The sequence below is a fragment of the Electrona antarctica genome, assembly GCF_951216825.1.
Source record: "Electrona antarctica genome assembly, chromosome: 7".
Lineage (NCBI taxonomy): Eukaryota > Metazoa > Chordata > Actinopteri > Myctophiformes > Myctophidae > Electrona > Electrona antarctica.
In genome coordinates, this window is record NC_136812.1 from 7,317,666 (window position 1) to 7,335,372 (window position 17,707).

Consider the following 17,707-nt stretch of genomic DNA (forward strand, 5'->3'; position numbering starts at 1 on the left):
CCCATGATACCAACAATACAAGAGTGTGAATTGTGTGTTTTAGAGTAGTCGCATTAGAAACCTCATTGACATTCTGAGACAGGAACGAGAAACAAGTAACCACATTCCATGATTGTTTTTATTTTCAAACCCATCCAATACAATTCAAAGAGCTTATATTTTTGTGGAGCCGCCTGTCACAGATAAATACTCGGTCCCCATGTGTTTGGAAAAGAGATTAAATAGGCTGTATAGTGTATACATTGCACACAAAACAAAAGTATCAATGAGAAAGTGCTGAATATATGTAAGGGGTCACGTTTGCTTCTGACCCCTTTTTTCCTACAATAACCATAAATATGTCGGCTTCACATAATCTGCTGACTTGACGCAGCACTTGTATCTTTTAGTCCATAAGTAAGCTATCAAATGATAGAGAATGTCTACTATATGTGCCTCTATTGGCCTAGGAAAAGAATACATGACAGAAAACCAACAGTGTGAATCCATCACCAATCTAAATGAGTCCTATTCCCTTCTGTAATAAACCTGGGGAGTGAGACTCAGAACAACCACACATTTATCGTCACACCTTCACCGGAGCTTGCGACGATCAGTCGCTAGCTTTGCTTTTAGACAATATCTGGAAATTTCGGATCCTCTTCCAGCATTTCAGACAAAAAGAGATTCAATAAGTTGCTTCCAATAAGATAAGCACAATGCTCGTGTAATAATATTCTGCAAAATTGTGGGTGCCGCATTAAAAAATGGAACCAAAAATAAGCAACTAGCAACTCGAGTCGACATCTAAATCAGATCGGCTACGTTCATCGGCATCTCCTCAACGGATGTGTTGTAAAAGGTCTCGATGTCACGTAGTGTCCGCTGATCGTCCTCGGTGATGAAGTTGATGGCAACTCCCTTCCTACCAAAACGGCCACCACGTCCAATTCTGTCATGAAAGGGAGGAAAACCAAACCCATTTTTGGAACATAACATAACGTACAAATAACCATGATGTGGTTCTAATTCAAACCATCGTAGGTGATAGAAATGTAGGTTTTTATTCATAATGGAATGAATGTATACATTTGATTTCACCTCACCTGTGGATGTAATTCTCTCGGTTTGTGGGGAGGTCATAATTAATGACCAAAGAGACTTGCTGCACGTCAATGCCACGAGCCTGCACACAAACCAAATAAAACATTAGGACTGCTGCTGGAAATATGATCTCCTTCTGACTCCTACTGACGTTTAAAATGCAGAGCAACTTATACATATATGTGTATGTTTGTGTGTATGTGAAGTTGAACCCAGCAGAAGTGTACCAGCAGATCAGTAGTGATAAGGACTCTGCTGGATCCGGATCTGAACTCTCTCATTATCACATCTCTCTCCTTCTGCTCCATGTCTCCATGCTGAAAATACAGCATCATGTTGTTACTCACTTTAGTTTATTATGTGCTCCTCTATAGAGCGTCGCAGACTATCAGTCTCGGCTCCTGGCAAATCATGACAATAAACCGAACAAATAATTAGAAGAAAAACTAAAAAGTGTAGAAGTGTTCTTCTTTATGTTCGGTCCAAAAATTTTGTTTATTGCCATGATTTGTCAGAAGCCGAGTTGTCTTTGTCCGAGGTCTTAACTTAAATAATAATCACTATTATGGGTCCATAAAACATTTATTCAGCTCTTTTGAATGCATTAATTGCATACACTATTCAGTGATATATTTTCTGCCTATTCGGGCCGAAACCGAATAGGCCGAAAATGCATTTTTAGCCATTTCCTATAGGAATATTTTCTGCGGCCGAATATTCGGTGCATCACTTCAAATTCTCTTCCGGGCCATGCAAGGGGGCAACGCTCTATAGCTCCATGGTTGGTGCTAGGCACAGACACTGGCAGGGAGCAAACAGACATCATTGATATTGAAACAATTCACTAGTATCACCTGAAACTGACATTAAGCACTTAAACCCTATGACTCTTCTTTAAAAAACTAAAAAAGGAATCTTCACCAAATCTCTTCTCAGAAAATAGCCCATCTATCTTGTGTTCACCGAACTTTCACATTTTATGACGCCTAGAATAGGCACTAAGAATAGGAGTAAGGTGCACAGCACTTTGTTAAATCATTCACCAGTGCAGAGACGGTAAAGTCCCTGGCGTGCATCTTCTCTGTCAGCCAGTCCACCTTCCTGCGAGTGTTGAGGAAGATCACAGCCTGGGTGATGGTCAACGTTTCATACAGATCACACAGAGTGTCCAGCTTCCAATCCTGGTGTAGGAGAGAGGGAAGTTACTGACTGCCAGATTCATCTGGCAATTTGATGTAGTAATACAGGCAGCATCACGCTGGCCAGACTAGACTGATGAGGCCCAATTCAAGACAGAATGACTTTAGCAGAGTGCTTTCAGGACGGAGACTGTTGTCCGTCCCAAGTCCCAAGTATCAGATTATCTCCCCCAAACATCTATATACTGTGTGTATATATGTGTGTGTGTGTGTGTGTGTGTGTGTGTGTGTGTGTGTGTGTGTGTGTGTGTGTGTGTGTGTGTGTGTGTGTGTGTGTGTTGTTCTTTAAAAACCTCCTCCACCATCCTCCACTCCCTCCTCGCTTCCTCTATAGTTTCTCACCTCCTTGTCGACGTTGATGTAGAACTGCTTGATTCCCTCCAGGGTGAGTTCTTCCTTCTTGACAAGGATCTGAATCGGATCTCTCATGAACTTCTTGGTCACCTCCAGCACCTCAGCAGGCATTGTGGCTGACAACAGCACCACCTAGAGGACAGCCACAGGATTTATTAGGACTGGTAAAGAACTGCTAAGGAGGACATGGCTCGTTATTTGCCTTTCTGGGCAATTCTGTTAATTAAGGACGTGTAGGATCGATAGCTGTGTATGCATTTCGTTTTACAATGACACATGCTCACTCATAAAATATATTTTTTTCTAAATTAAAGTAAAATTAAAGTAAAATTGTGTGATGTGGCAAATAAAACTAATTCTGATTCTGAAATGTAATGTTTCTGAAAAGCTGAGTACCCAGCTTGCAATCAGTACAGAATCCACATATACATGTTCATATTCCAGCTCAACGTTTCCATATTGGTCGGGCTCTACATTGTAAAACACTACTAATTGAGTCTAGCACTCAAGTTTGACAATTCATACTGTGTAGAATACTCCTTTTGTCTGAGACAGTCCAATAAAAAGTGTCTAATCAACTAATTCCCAAAACCACATGCTAACCTGCAAGCACATTCAGATGAAATAGCTTTCTGACATCACCAGCTCTATAGCCTCTAGTCAACTGGGCTGGTTTCTGTCTTTGGGAGAGAAACCCTGACTAGACGTTACTTTAGAATAGCAATGTGATGGTTCAAAACATTTGCCGCATTCTCCCATAAAAAGACAGCAATGAGCTTATGAATACAACTCATGGGCATGCTTAACCCATTCTGGGCGGGAACCCCTTTTGGTGTTTTAACTTTTAACTAAGCATTATGTTATACTTTAGCTATTGAAAAATAGCAGATCTACAAGCTCATAGCGCGCCACTACGAGCTTGTAGGTCTGCTATTTTTGAAAAATAGTGAAAATGCGGCACAAATCTTTGAATATAAATTATTTCAGAATACTTTTTTTAAATTTCGATGTCAGGTCTAAATGGGTTAATCTCAATTTGATATTGTACATTGACAGCTTGTTGTGGAAGCAAACAACAAAAGAAGAACACCGTGGTTTGGCGGCTGGCCCATGCTCGTTTCTTTATGAATTAAATCCATGAACAATCAACACAACGGCACATGGCAGAAGACAGCATAAGAAAGAGTGTCAGCGCCAACTCTGTCCAAACACAAAAGCACCAAAATGAGGGCCATGCACATTACAGTAATCCAGGACCGCCTTTTCAATTGGAAATGCAAACAATATCATGCACCCATGCACCCACGGACAAAGCCCATTTCCCCCATCCAAAAAACAGGCTGAAAAAGAACGTTAGGGGAAAAAAATAAAGGAAAATTCAACTTGAGTGAAAAATCGAACTCACTTGGATGCTGGTTGGCAATTTTTGAAAGATTTCATAGATCTGATCCTTGAATCCTCGACTCAACATCTCATCGGCTTCATCCAAGACAAACATCTTGATCCTCTTAGGAGCTGAGCAATAGAATGAGAGGAAAACATTTTGTTGGTAACCAGCTTGCCCAATGTCATCTCTCTCAAGTAAATAACTTGCCACAACACTCCTGGCTTGAATGTAATCATTAAGAAGAAAGAAATAATGAAAAAGAAAAAAGTCTGTCACCTCATGAGCAGGGTGTTAAATGTTCCAATGGGTACTATAAAGTAGGATGTGTGGTCATCACGGTGACTCTAGTCTTATACGCGACATACTAAATCCAACACGGGTTGTGCTTATAACCACGCCCCCGGGCAAGTTAAGTTTACTGAGGTTAAGGTTAGGGTTAGGTTTAGGTATAGTTTCACTGAGGTTAAGGCTCGGTTTAGGCTGTCAATCACAGCATGTCCTTGCACAACCCGTGTAGGCACGTATGACATGTCTTATACACACACACGATTGATTGATTGATTGATTGAAAACCTTAACACAATTATTAACAGTACAGGAGGTAGGCTACAGCCAAACGTTACGCTAAAAGGATAACACAAAAAGCCCCAGAACATTGTGTTCCATTGTACTCAGTTCATCAGTACTCCACTGTACTTCCTTCACCACTCCAGCTGGTACAATAACTAACAGTTGATTATTTTGCAGGGATCCTACTTTTGTTTTAGTTTTTCTTTAAGCAGTTTCCCCCCAAAATACTGGCATATAATAGGTGTGTCATTGTTAGGGAGTTGTTCAAGTGCAAATTAGTACCGGGCGAGTCTAGAGGACTGCTGCCCCTATTACCCATTACCTTATCGATTCCAACTTTTTTCTCATCGGTTTTGAGAGTTGAGTATATTAATTTTGCATGCCTTTAAAGTTTCCCTTTCCCTATGATCCACAGAAACGCTGTTGTGAGTCCGCCGCAAGGACAGAGTAGATTACCCAGCTAATCTCTAAAACGGTAAACAAAGACATGCATCCTCAAAGCTTTATCTTTTAGGTAATGGTGTTGGCGATCTGGTGGATCTGTTTTAACAGCGGGCGAGCATCGGCTGACACATCGCCTAATTGCCCAGTATCGTCCGAAAAGATGAATTATGTTTATCTTTTCGGGCGACGTTCCTCCGCCCACTTTTCGACCTGCTATTTTGACTAAGCAAATCATACACCACAATGGCATTACACTTACAGTATATTAACTTCTATACTGTATGTTTGTGTGTGTGTGTGTGTGTGTGTGTGTGCGTGCGTGCGTGCGTGCGTGCGTGCGTGCGTGCGTGCGTGCGTGCGTGCGTGCGTGCGTGCGTGCGTGCGTGCGTGCGTGCGTGCGTGCGTGCGTGCGTGCGTGCGTGCGTGCGTGCGTGCGTGCGTGCGTGTGTGTAGTTCAATTGGTTGTGCACTTACAGAGGAACCTCCTGTTAAGCATGTCAAAGACTCTCCCAGGTGTGCCGACAATGATATGCGGCGCCTCGGCCTGAAGTTTCTGCATCTCGTTGCGGACATTGGTTCCTCCGATGCAGGCGTGGCATGTTGCTCCCATGTAGTCACCCAGGGCCAGGATCACCTTCTGAATCTGTGATATGAAGTAACAAACAATATAAACATGTTTACGTTAGGGGAGTAACGTTTTTTTTTCAAAATGCAGTGTTCGGTTCAATACGATACAGACATATTACAAATATATACAAACATATTTTTAAAGAGCATATTGTTTTGTTTGCTATTTGTAACACAAATGTGTACCAAACGAATACGAATATCATTACACCGCTAATGCTGTTGGATAATAGTACGCATGTCTTTACTTTAAAGAAAGGCAACATGTGGGCTTTACTGTAAGTGGATGTTGGCTCACTACAACATTTCCAAGTTGTAGTGACAGACTAAACTAGAAAAAGTGCCCTTCCGGGCACAGGTCTCCACCAGGAGGATAGGAGTGTGTGTGATGTTTGGCAAAATGTTTAGGAGAATGTTTTTCTTTTCTTCATTGTGTTGAGGAAATGCAGAGCCAGATCACTCATAGCATCTCTGAGGATAGAATTCTGGATGAGCAGGACATGTGCAGCATTTTGTACAAAACGGGCCACTCCTGAAAACTTTGGAAGGCAATTTTAGCCAATCAGTGTACAATCTGAGAAATCCAACAGACTCGTCTTGATCACATGACTACAGAGATCATGTGTACCGATTTGAGGCATTTTGTTCCAAAAATGTGTTTTGCAAAAATCAACCTGTTGGTGGCGCTATAACAGGCCAATGTGAAAAGGGTGGGATATATTCCTCAGCCTAGTAAGAAAATGTGTGAAAGATTTCACGTAAATTGCATGCTGCGTTCATGATTTGAGGCTATTGTTCAAAACGGGGCAATCTTGCAAACTGTGAAAGCCAATTATAGCCAATTAGGATGGAATATGAAATATCAGACAGATCCGACTTGAGCACATGACCATAGAGATATTGTGTAACGATTTGTGAGATTTTTGGACAGAATCTGGAGGAGTAATATCAAAAAATGTGTTTTACAAAAGTCGGCCTCCTGGTGGCGCTATAAAAGGCAGATGCGGAAAATGCAGGTAAAAGGTTTGTCCTTGGCCTCTAGGGAGTGTGCATGCAACGTTTCACGCAGATCGGTACAGTTTTAGGTATAAATGTGAAAAGCTGCCTCATGGTGGCGCTATAACAGGCCGTTCTGGAAAATGTGGGGCAGAGGTTCATCGTTGGCATCCAGGGAGTGTGTGTGCAAAGTTTGGCATCGACCGGGTTAACGGTGCCGGAGATTAGCTGTACACAGACGGACGGAAGGAAGGACGGACGGACGGACACACACACACACACGGACGGACGGACACACACACACACAGACGGAGTGCAAAACATACTCTCTCCCCATGCCTTCGGCCTGGTGGAGACAACTATGTTGATTCACTTTTGCTGTTGTCATAATTATGACAGTTTCTTAAACGTAACTTTCAAGTGAAATCTTGGATGGAAAGTGAGGAGTATTGCCTGCTGCAGACTGCAGTGAACAAACATGGTCTGTCACAGTCTCAGCATGGCCAGACACACGCAGGCGCGCAGCCGAGTGCGCAGATTCTCGCAGAACAGATGCATTGGGTGACAAATATGTTCATTTTAACTTGCTGTGTGCCGTGCATGCACCCAAACCTTATTGTTGATCATGTGTGACGTGATGAAAGCATTTGTTATCACATTGGTGGGTCATGAAATAAGTCACAGATTACATTTATAGAGGAACATTTTTGAATGGCAATATCAACATTCAAAGCATATTCAAATGCTATTCCCAACTATCTTCGTTCTGACAGCTCTAGCAAATTGCCTGCAAGTCTCTATCACACTTTTTCCACCCTCACTCTCTGCCTCACTTTATCTTTCTCTCTCTCTCGGGTACATGCTGACCAAATTCTTTTTAAGGTTCCTCGCACTATTTTTAGGGGCAAATGCTCTCCCTTTCTAAGAAGCTCTGCTGCTGATTCAACATACTCAAACAGGGGATCAGCTGACCTGGCTGATGTAATGGCTGACTATCGCAAGTCAGGCAAACTATAATGATTGCCTGATGACAGTGTCAGTGCCACCTTGGTCTATATGGAGGCTTTTAGTTTAGAGAGACCATCTGTTGTGCTATTACCTGTGTGCCTGGTAAATGGTGCATTTATATAGCGCCTTTATCCAAGGCGCTTTACATAGATTGTGCATTACATTCACCCATTCACACACACATTCATACACCGATTGCAGCGGAAGCCATGCAAGGTACCAACCAGCACATCGGGAGCAATTTGGGGTTCAGTGCCTTGCCCAAGGACACTTCGACATGTAGACAGGAGGAGCCGGGATTCGAACCGACAGTACGTTTTAACAGCGGGCGACAGCCAGACAAATTTTCCGGAAGTGCATTATTTGTCAATGGGACCCGGCAACTACTGGAGATAGAGGCGATAGCAGGCGAACAGACGATGGTCGAAAAGAGGGTGGAGGAACGCCGGCCGAAAAGATACAAATAATTCATCTTTTGGGGCGACGTCGCCCGGCGATAGTAGGCGATTGGGCGATAGCCAATGAAATTCAAGCGATGCTCGCCGGTGGTCTCCCGCTGTTAAAACGTACTGTGACGGAGTGATTCTGTGGCCTACTGTACCTGCTGTGCCAGTTCCCTGGTAGGAGCAGGTCCAGGGCCTAACGGAGTGATTCTGTGGCCTACAGTACCTGCTGTGCCAGCTCCCTGGTAGGAGCGAGGACCAGGGCCTAACGGAGTGGTTCTGTGGCCTTATACCTGCTGTGCCAGCTCCCTGGTAGGAGCGAGGACCAGGGCCTAACGGAGTGATTCTGTGGCCTACCTGCTGTGCCAGCTCCCTGGTAGGAGCGAGGACCAGGGCCTAATGGAGTGGTTCTGTGGCCGACCTGCTGTGCCAGCTCCCTGGTAGGAGCGAGGACCAGGGCCTAACGGAGTGGTTCTGGGGCCTACCTGCTGTGCCAGTTCCCTGGTAGGAGCGAGGACCAGGGCCTAGCGGAGTGGTTCTGGGGCCTACCTGCTGTGCCAGTTCCCTGGTAGGAGCGAGGACCAGGGCCTAACGGAGTGGTTCTGGGGCCTACCTGCTGTGCCAGCTCCCTGGTAGGAGCGAGGACCAGGGCCTAACGGAGTGGTTCTGGGGCCTACCTGCTGTGCCAGCTCCCTGGTAGGAGCGAGGACCAGGGCCTAACGGAGTGGTTCTGGGGCCTACCTGCTGTGCCAGTTCCCTGGTAGGAGCGAGGACCAGGGCCTAACGGAGTGGTTCTGGGGCCTACCTGCTGTGCCAGTTCCCTGGTAGGAGCGAGGACCAGGGCCTAACGGAGTGGTTCTGGGGCCTACCTGCTGTGCCAGCTCCCTGGTAGGAGCGAGGACCAGGGCCTAACGGAGTGGTTCTGGGGCCTACCTGCTGTGCCAGCTCCCTGGTAGGAGTGAGGACCAGGGCCTAACGGAGTAGTTCTGTGGCCTACAGACAGTACCTGCTGTGCCAGCTCCCTGGTAGGAGCAGGACCAGGGCCTAACGGAGTGGTTCTGGGGCCTACCTGCTGTGCAAGTTCCCTGGTAGGAGCGAGGACCAGGGCCTAACGGAGTGGTTCTGGGGCCTACCTGCTGTGCCAGTTCCCTGGTAGGAGCGAGGACCAGGGCCTAACGGAGTGGTTCTGGGGCCTACCTGCTGTGCCAGCTCCCTGGTAGGAGCGAGGACCAGGGCCTAACGGAGTGGTTCTGGGGCCTACCTGCTGTGCCAGCTCCCTGGTAGGAGCGAGGACCAGGGCCTAACGGAGTAGTTCTGTGGCCTACAGACAGTACCTGCTGTGCCAGCTCCCTGGTAGGAGCAGGACCAGGGCCTAACGGAGTGATTCTGTGGCCTACAGTACCTGCTGTGCCAGCTCCCTGGTAGGAGCGAGGACCAGGGCCTAACGGAGTGGTTCTGTGGCCTTATACCTGCTGTGCCAGCTCCCTGGTAGGAGCGAGGACCAGGGCCTGCGTGTAGGACTCCTTGTCCTTGTCAGTGATGTCCACCTGCTGCAGGATGGAGATGGCGAATGTCGCCGTCTTCCCTGTTCCTGATTGGGCCTGGGCAATGACATCATAGCCTTGGGAGTAGAGTGGGGGAATGGAATAGAGCAACAATCACAGTGGGTGTGGATAATTGCTCCCATTGCAAGTTTTAGATCCCCCCCCCCACCAAAAAACAAAACAAACAAACAAACAAACAAACAAAACATTTCTCTGCAAGGATTTTGTAACTACAGGCATTTCAGGCACACTACCATTTGTAGTGATGGAAAACAGTTGAACTATCTTCATGCACAAGATATTTCCTAGCCTGGGTTCCAGCCTGATTTGCTGCGTTCCGTGTATCTGTTTTGTCACTCGCTACTCAGTCTCGCTACTCAGTCTGGAAAACACCAGTTTGACATCGTATCAATGCCCTGCAACGTCCCCTTATCATTCACTAAACTCACCCCACACAGCTACTGCTGTTGCCCTGCGACGTCCCCTTATCATTCACTAAACTCAGCCCACACAGCTACTGCTGTTGCCCTGCGAAGTCCCCTTATCATTCACTAAACTCACCCCACACAGTACTGCTGTTGTCCTGCAACGTCCACTTATCATTCACTAAACTCACCCCACACAGTACTGCTGTTGCCCTGCAACGTCCCCTTATCATTCACTAAACTCAGCCCACACAGCTACTGCTGTTGCCCTGCGACGTCCCCTTATCATTCACTAAACTCACCCCACACAGCTACTGCTGTTGTCCTGCGACGTCCCGTTATCATTCACTAAACTCACCCCACACAGCTACTGCTGTTGTCCTGCAACGTCCCCTTATCATTCACTAAACTCACCCCACACAGCTACTGCTGTTGTCCTGCGACGTCCCCTTATCATTCACTAAACTCACCCCACACAGCTACTGCTGTTGTCCTGCGACGTCCCCTTATCATTCACTAAACTCACCCCACACAGCTACTGCTGTTGTCCTGGCTGCAACGTCCCCTTATCATTCACTAAACTCACCCCACACAGCTACTGCTGTTGTCCTGCGACGTCCCCTTATCATTCACTAAACTCACCCCACACAGCTACTGCTGTTGTCCTGCAACGTCCCCTTATCATTCACTAAACTCACCCCACACAGCTACTGCTGTTGTCCTGCAACGTCCCCTTATCATTCACTAAACTCACCCCACACAGCTACTGCTGTTGTCCTGCGACGTCCCCTTATCATTCACTAAACTCACCCCACACAGCTACTGCTGTTGCCCTGCAACGTCCCCTTATCATTCACTAAACTCACCCCACACAGCTACTGCTGTTGTCCTGCGACGTCCCCTTATCATTCACTAAACTCACCCCACACAGCTACTGCTGTTGCCCTGCAACGTCCCCTTATCATTCACTAAACTCACCCCACACAGCTACTGCTGTTGCCCTGCAACATCCCTTTATCATTCACTAAACTCACCCCACACAGCTACTGCTGTTGCCCTGCAACATCCCTTTATCATTCACTAAACTCACCCCACACAGCCGTCAGTTTTTGTGTACTACTGAATCTGACAGTGGACTACTGAATCAAATGAATGTTTACTTTTGACCTCAAGTCTTAGTCTCAAGCTGGCGCTATTTTTATATAACAGTATATTTTTATATAACAGTGAGAAGCATGGATAGAGTGGCGCTGGCTAAATTGACGTATCAGCAACAACGTGGCTACGTACGTAACAGGTGACGTTAGGAAATGCGAGTCTGCTGCCTGCTGACCAGACTGAGTAGCGAGTGACAAAACAAATCAACGGAACGCAGCGAATCAGGCTGGAACCCTGAGGCTAGATCATTCCCAAAAGAAGGTAAAGTATACCATCATTATTACACTACGACTACGTAACAACTTAACCCATTTTGGGCGGGAACCCCTTTTGGTGTTTTAAACATTATGTTATAATTTAGCTATTGAAAAATAGCAGATCTACAAGCTCATAGCGCGCCACCGAGTGGCGCGCTATGAACTTGTAGGTCTGCTATTTTTTTTAAATCGTTAAAATGTGCCTCAAATCTTTCAGAAAGTTGTCATGATTTAGAAAACTTTTTTTTTTAAATTTCGACGTCAGGCTTGAATGGGTTAAACCCTTTATAATGTACATTGACCCCCTGGGGTCTATTACTAGATCTGCTATTTTCAATAAGTCTTCTACTATTATGACATGACCCAGGGTTCATGTGGTTAATCCCATAATCCCAGTGCAGTAAAGGTTAATACTGCATCAGTTCATTCCTCACTACTCCACTCCACACAAACTTGCTTTTTTGCAGTTCCAACAGAATGCTCTGTGCTGTGCAATTGTACAATGTATTGTACATGTTTCTTTACCTTTAATGCATGGAATGATAGCCCTCTGCTGGATGGCCGATGGCTTCTCAAACCCGTACGCGTAGATACCTCTGAGAAGAGTCTCCCTCAGGTTCATGTCATCGAAGTTGTCCGTGATCTCAGTCCAGTTGCTCTGAAAAATACAAATATACACAGAATGTTAAGTCCAGTGACCAAAAATGTATGATTCATACATATTTGAGTTACAAGTCCATTTGGTTACATTTGTACAGTCTGAGAGATTTGATGGTGTATATTTAATTGTAGAACAGGATAGCCACTTGATACTGTATCAAGTCCAGTGTCTTTCTGTACCGTGCAAGCTGTTTCAGAGGCTGAAAATCCATTTTCAACTTTATATTGCACTTCATCTACATTACCCCAACATTTATTTGTTAAAAATCAATTAGGGACCATACATTTCCTTAATAAAGAATAAGAAATAAGAAAGAATAAGGTCGCGAATACAAGCGGCCAAAATGAGTTTTCTTCGACGGGTGGCTGGCATCTCCCTTAGAGATACGGTGAGAAGTTCAATCACACGAGAGAGACTCGGAGTAGAACCGCTGCTCCTTCGCCTGGAAAGGAGCCAGCTTAGGTGGTTCGGGGATCTGGTTAGGATGCCTCTCGGGCGTCTCCCTAGGGAGGTCCTCAACGCACGTCCCACTGGGAGGAGACCCTGGGGCAGACCAAGGCGCAGTTGGAGGAAACGCATCGACTCACTGGCCTTGGAACGTCTCGGAATCCCCCAGGAGGAAGTCACTAATGTTACTCTGGAGAGGGAAGTCTGGAGCACTCTGGTGGAGCTGTTGACCCCGCGACCCGACTACGGATAAGCGGTTGAAGATGGATGGATGGACATTTCCTTAATTGTAGATTTGTTTTTGTGTTTGTATTTCTGATTATGTCTTAATTGCTGATTTTGTGTGTGTGTAATCTCGGCAGCTTTGCAAATGAGGGTGAACCTCAATGCTCGTTTCGAGAATAAATAAAGGTTCTAAGGTCCAACATAAAAGTCCAACATTGCAATTATTAAAGGTCTAATTTGTGGTGATGTTTCTTTCCGCCCATGTGCCAACCAGATGTAGTGTCTGGCTAACTTCTCTTGCCCATCGAGGTCTCATTCACACGTATCAAACACCAATCAAGCAAATGTGTGGTCGTTTTTTTGTTTTTTTAGGCCACCACAATGCTTTTCCAATGGGAGTCACATGGTTTGACCAAACATTTGTGTTTGATCGGGGGGGAGGGGCAGAACACCACCAGTAATCAAACACAAATGTTTGGTCAAACCATGTGACTCCCCCCCCCCCCCCACCCCTTTTTCCCCTCACTGTATATGTTTCCTTTCCCTTTTTACCCCCTTTATTCCTGTTCTGTTCTTTGGCTATATAGAAGTGTCTATTTGTACGTCTCTAAATGTTGTGATGAATTGAACAAGGTGGACCCTCTTGTAAACAAGTGTAATGCTTTATTGGGTCGTCCACTCACAGTTAACAGTCTTTGTATTGTGTTGTGCTTGAAATGTACTGTAATTCTGCAAACTGTTAATAAATATTTCAATCAATCAAAAAAACTCCCATTGGAAGAGCATTGTGGTGGCCTAAAAAAACTAAAAAACGACCAAACATTTGCTTGATTGGTGTTTGATACGTGTGAATGAAGCCATACATGGATGTGAACTACTGTACTCACATGTTGATTAAGGAGCATTGTTATAGCTGTGTGTCCATTTGTTTACATTGCATGGTTTCTTAAACACACTGCATGGCTACTCTGGTGTTATACGAAGAAAACTATTGCATATTACAAGAGTGAATACTGTATTCATAATATTCTTTCATATAATAATATTCGACAGTTCTTTACCTGAGTTGCTTTACATTTCTCAATTTTAGGTAATTTATGCATCTGTAACTCTGAGTGTATTTGGTTATATTTCTACACTCAAAGAGTTTAACATTATAGGTTTTATTCAATAGCTGTGATTGCAATTTTCTTACAGTATGCTATAAGAGTGGCTTTAAAATGTAAAATGTGTAAACATATAGAAGGAATTGGAGTAACAGTTATAGATTTAACAGTTACACGTAACCCTAAGTCACCAAAATAGATACATAAAAAAAAGAAAAAGCAAGACTTTTGACTCAGATGCACATTTTTTATTTATTCTACAACTTTTTCTGGTTGGATGACCATGAAAGACTTGAATTGTGTTTTAAGAAAGGTATTTTCTTTTTAGCAGATTTCATATGCAAGACTTGGGAAAAAGACATAATGTTCTGTACGGGTTTTTATTTTATTTTATTGTACATCTATGCAATGATGTCCTGTAAGTCCATGTGGGCTGCATGGGCACCTTTGGTGCATGACACAGAAATAAATAATCTATCTATCTATCTCTGCATCAGGCGCCACTAAAGTTTTCAGCCAGAGCCTTCTTCACAGCTCTGATTAAGGCTTCATTTGTATTTTTTGGAGTGCCATTTCATTCCACTTCATTTGGTTTGTTTCTATACTTCTGCCACTGACTTGTAGCTGACCATAGATATATAAACCTAGATGCCTCATTGGCCGCTGCAGGTCATTGGAACGACGCGCATCGCTCTGTAAGGCGGAAGTCAAGCGGAAGTCAAGCTTCCGCGACAGCGTGCGTCACAGAAGCTTGCCTATAATGAATTATAATGAATTGCATTTTCATAGCGCTTTACCAAGTGCTCAAAGCGCTTTACAATGGTTCATTCATTCATACATTGGGAGGTGAAGCGGCGAACAGTCGACGCCAGCGTCCTCACTTCGCACATTCACACACCAATGGTGGCGAGCTCACACCGACCAACTCATTGGAGGCAATGTAGTGTTCAGTGTCTTGCCCAAGGACACTTCGACATGTAGATGCCTCCTCTTGAGATACAGACGCCCCAGAGCCGAAGGAGGCGTCTACCTTTCTATTTCTATAAGTAGTTGACGACCCACAGCCAAGGAGGCAATCAGAGGAGTCGCACCTGGGCCACATCCTGGTGCATTATAGTGGTGTTTGTCAAGCCCAGGGGCAGTAGGACCTAGAGTAGGACTAGGATATGATAAACCTTTATTGATCCCCGGAGAGATATTCAGTGTCATGGTAGCAACGGTAGTGAGAAACATATGAGAGGTAATAGGTTAGAGTAAGAATCAAGCACCAAAACAAGATCAAGTAGAAATAGTGCTCCTCCTCTGAGCACAGGTCTCCGGCTCTCCACCAGGTCAGGTAGGTTATTGTGGCCTCCTGGTGGCGCTGTAATAGGCCAATGTGAAAAGGGTGCCATTTCTTCTTACACCTTTGACAGTTGGACGTTCAAATTCACGATTTGAGGCATTTTGTTCCAAAAATGTGTTTTGCAAAAAATCCACCAGCTGGTAGCACTTTAACAGACCAATGTTATATAGCGTGGGATTTATTCCTCTGCCTAATAAGCAATGTGCGTGCAACATTTCACGTAAATTGCAAGCTGCGTTCATGATTTGACTTGAGGCATTTTGTTCAAAACGAGCCAATCCCGCAAACTTTGGAGGCCAACCTTAGCCAATCGGGATGGAATATGGAAAATCTGACAGATCCGTCTTGATCACATGACTATAGACTATAAAGATAGCGTGTACCGATTTGCATGACGTACGGATACAATCTGTGAGTAATATAAACAAAATGTTGTGGTGGTGCTAGAACAGGCCATTCTGAAAATCTGGGGCAGAGCTTCAGAATTGGCATCCAGGGGGAGGGTGTGTGCTGACTGTGCACACTTTTGTAGCAACCGGGCCAGATTAGCTGGTAACAGACGGAAGGACACACACACAAACACACACGGACGGTCACGTGCGAAAACATATGCTCCGACAAGCTATCGCCTGGCGGAGACAATAATAATAAAATTTTAAACGCTAATAGGTCCATGACAATGTTGTTACAGTCATATACAGTATATATAATACACACACACACACACACACACACACACACACACACACACACACAGTGAGGATCTACAGCCCTTCAACAGTGAGTATCTGGGTGAAAATATGAACATAAGTACAGGATGGAATCTAAGAGTATAAGCAATAACAGGTTTGTGCAGGTGTGCACCTCGGTGCTCTACTTCAGAAAATTACCCTACATTCTAAGAAAAAGGTGTACGGTATGTGTGTTTAAGACCCAGACAGTTGCAGTTGCATAACTGGTTTCATACCAAAGCGCTGAGAGGTGCACATGCACAAATTTACATGGTTTGTGATATTAACCCATTTTGGGCGGTTTTGGTGTTTTAAACATTATGTTGTAGATCTGCTATTGAAAAATAGCAGATCTACAAGCTCATAGCTCAAATGTGGCGCAAATCATTGAATATATATTTCAGAGCGAACATTTTTAACTAAAATATTTGCTTCTGGGGGGGGTCCCTGGAACTACATATTTTGAGATGGGGGTCCGTGGCCCAATAGAGATAATTCTGGGGGTATAGAAACATAGGTTTTTCAGATTTTTTTTATTTATTTAGAAGCCTTTTTTTTATCGACCTCAGTCCAAAATGGGTTAAAAAGGAAATTATATTATATTATAATGCATTTGTAGTTATATATTTTTTTGTATATCAATATAATTTTAAACATCCACATTTTTACATTTGAACATATCATGTTTACAAGAGTGTATGTTTTGTTGTTGTTATGGTGGTACTGGTGGTGCCTCACCTCAATGACACCATCAGGCTCCATTCCATCAGGGCCTCCATCATGGTCTCTGTCTTTAGAGCTTCCAGGACAAAACAAGGACAAAGTGGCATAAGGTTTGGGACACATACAGCACATTGCAGTAACATTGCAGGGCTGCAGGCCACAGTGGCTCACGCATTCCTTAGCAGCCATTAGAATCTCTCAAAACGATGCAAACACCACACCAATATAAGTGACAGATCGGGATCCTACCACAGCCCCAAAACATTACCATGACCTAAACACAGTGTACTGTTATAATAATGTAGACAGATGTGTGAATACACTTCTACAAAAAGGCAGAACAAAGAGATTATTCAGTTCAGTACATTTCTCTAATTCGTTAAGCTTTTCATATTTTCTATGAGAACCAGGACTAAAAAAATGTCAACTAGCGTTAAAGGAGATGACAAGCAGAAGCAGCAGTACGCACTGCATTAACAAGCTGTACGCAATATGTTATTGCCTGGGCTGGCTGGCTGCTGTCCATGGTTCGTGTAAAATAAGAAAAACACCGTTTTGTGCATGCACGTTATGGCCACAGCACAGCACTATAATAGTATGTTTCACTGTGATAGTATTAATGCAAACGAACGCATAATGTGTTGCATTATGATGATGTGTTGTTTTTATTTACCTGGTGTAATCTGCAGCAGAATCGCTTGACATGGTCCGACCGAAGCTACAGAGCCCGATTTAAAAGGGAAGCACATCCTTCTCTCTCTCTGACTCTCTCTCTCACGCACGCACGCATGCACACACGCACGCACGCACACACACACAAGCACGTACACACGCACGCGCGCGCACGCAGGCACTTCAGCCCGCGACCAGCCGGAACTACGGTTTCCGGTAAACAAAGGCGTTATTATAACAAATAACAAAACAACTACACAGCTCTAAAACACTTCTATTTGGGTGGACGGGGGGAAATCCGT

At 44.5% G+C, this 17,707-nt stretch overlaps 1 protein-coding gene across 1 annotated transcript; it reads right to left on the bottom strand.

Moving 5' to 3' along the window:
* Nucleotides 1–100: 100 nt before the first annotated feature.
* LOC306926794 (eukaryotic initiation factor 4A-II-like) lies at nt 101–17,450 on the bottom strand. Its single transcript, XM_079506229.1, has 11 exons — nt 17,407–17,450; nt 16,749–16,809; nt 12,021–12,153; nt 9,581–9,732; nt 5,512–5,680; nt 4,042–4,151; nt 2,625–2,768; nt 2,127–2,264; nt 1,311–1,400; nt 1,086–1,165; nt 101–931 (listed from the first exon to the last, which is right to left on the bottom strand). Exons 1-11 carry the CDS (start codon nt 17,436–17,438, stop codon nt 787–789), a joined length of 1,254 nt encoding a protein of 417 aa, XP_079362355.1. The 5' UTR covers nt 17,439–17,450; the 3' UTR covers nt 101–786.
* Between the last annotated feature and the right edge of the window lie 257 nt (nt 17,451–17,707).

What these genes read in the sequence shown, in the direction of transcription:
- LOC306926794 (XM_079506229.1), bottom strand. Translation starts at nt 17,438, where the DNA reads ATGTCAAGCGATTCTGCTGCAGATTACACCAG. An exon ending in AGCCTGATGGTGTCATTGAG is followed by an intron (nt 12,154 to 16,748) that starts GTGAGGCACCAC and finishes TGTATTTTTCAG; the next exon opens with AGCAACTGGACTGAGATCAC. An exon ending in AATTGCCAACCAGCATCCAA is followed by an intron (nt 2,769 to 4,041) that starts GTGAGTTCGATT and finishes GCTGTCCTCTAG; the next exon opens with GTGGTGCTGTTGTCAGCCAC.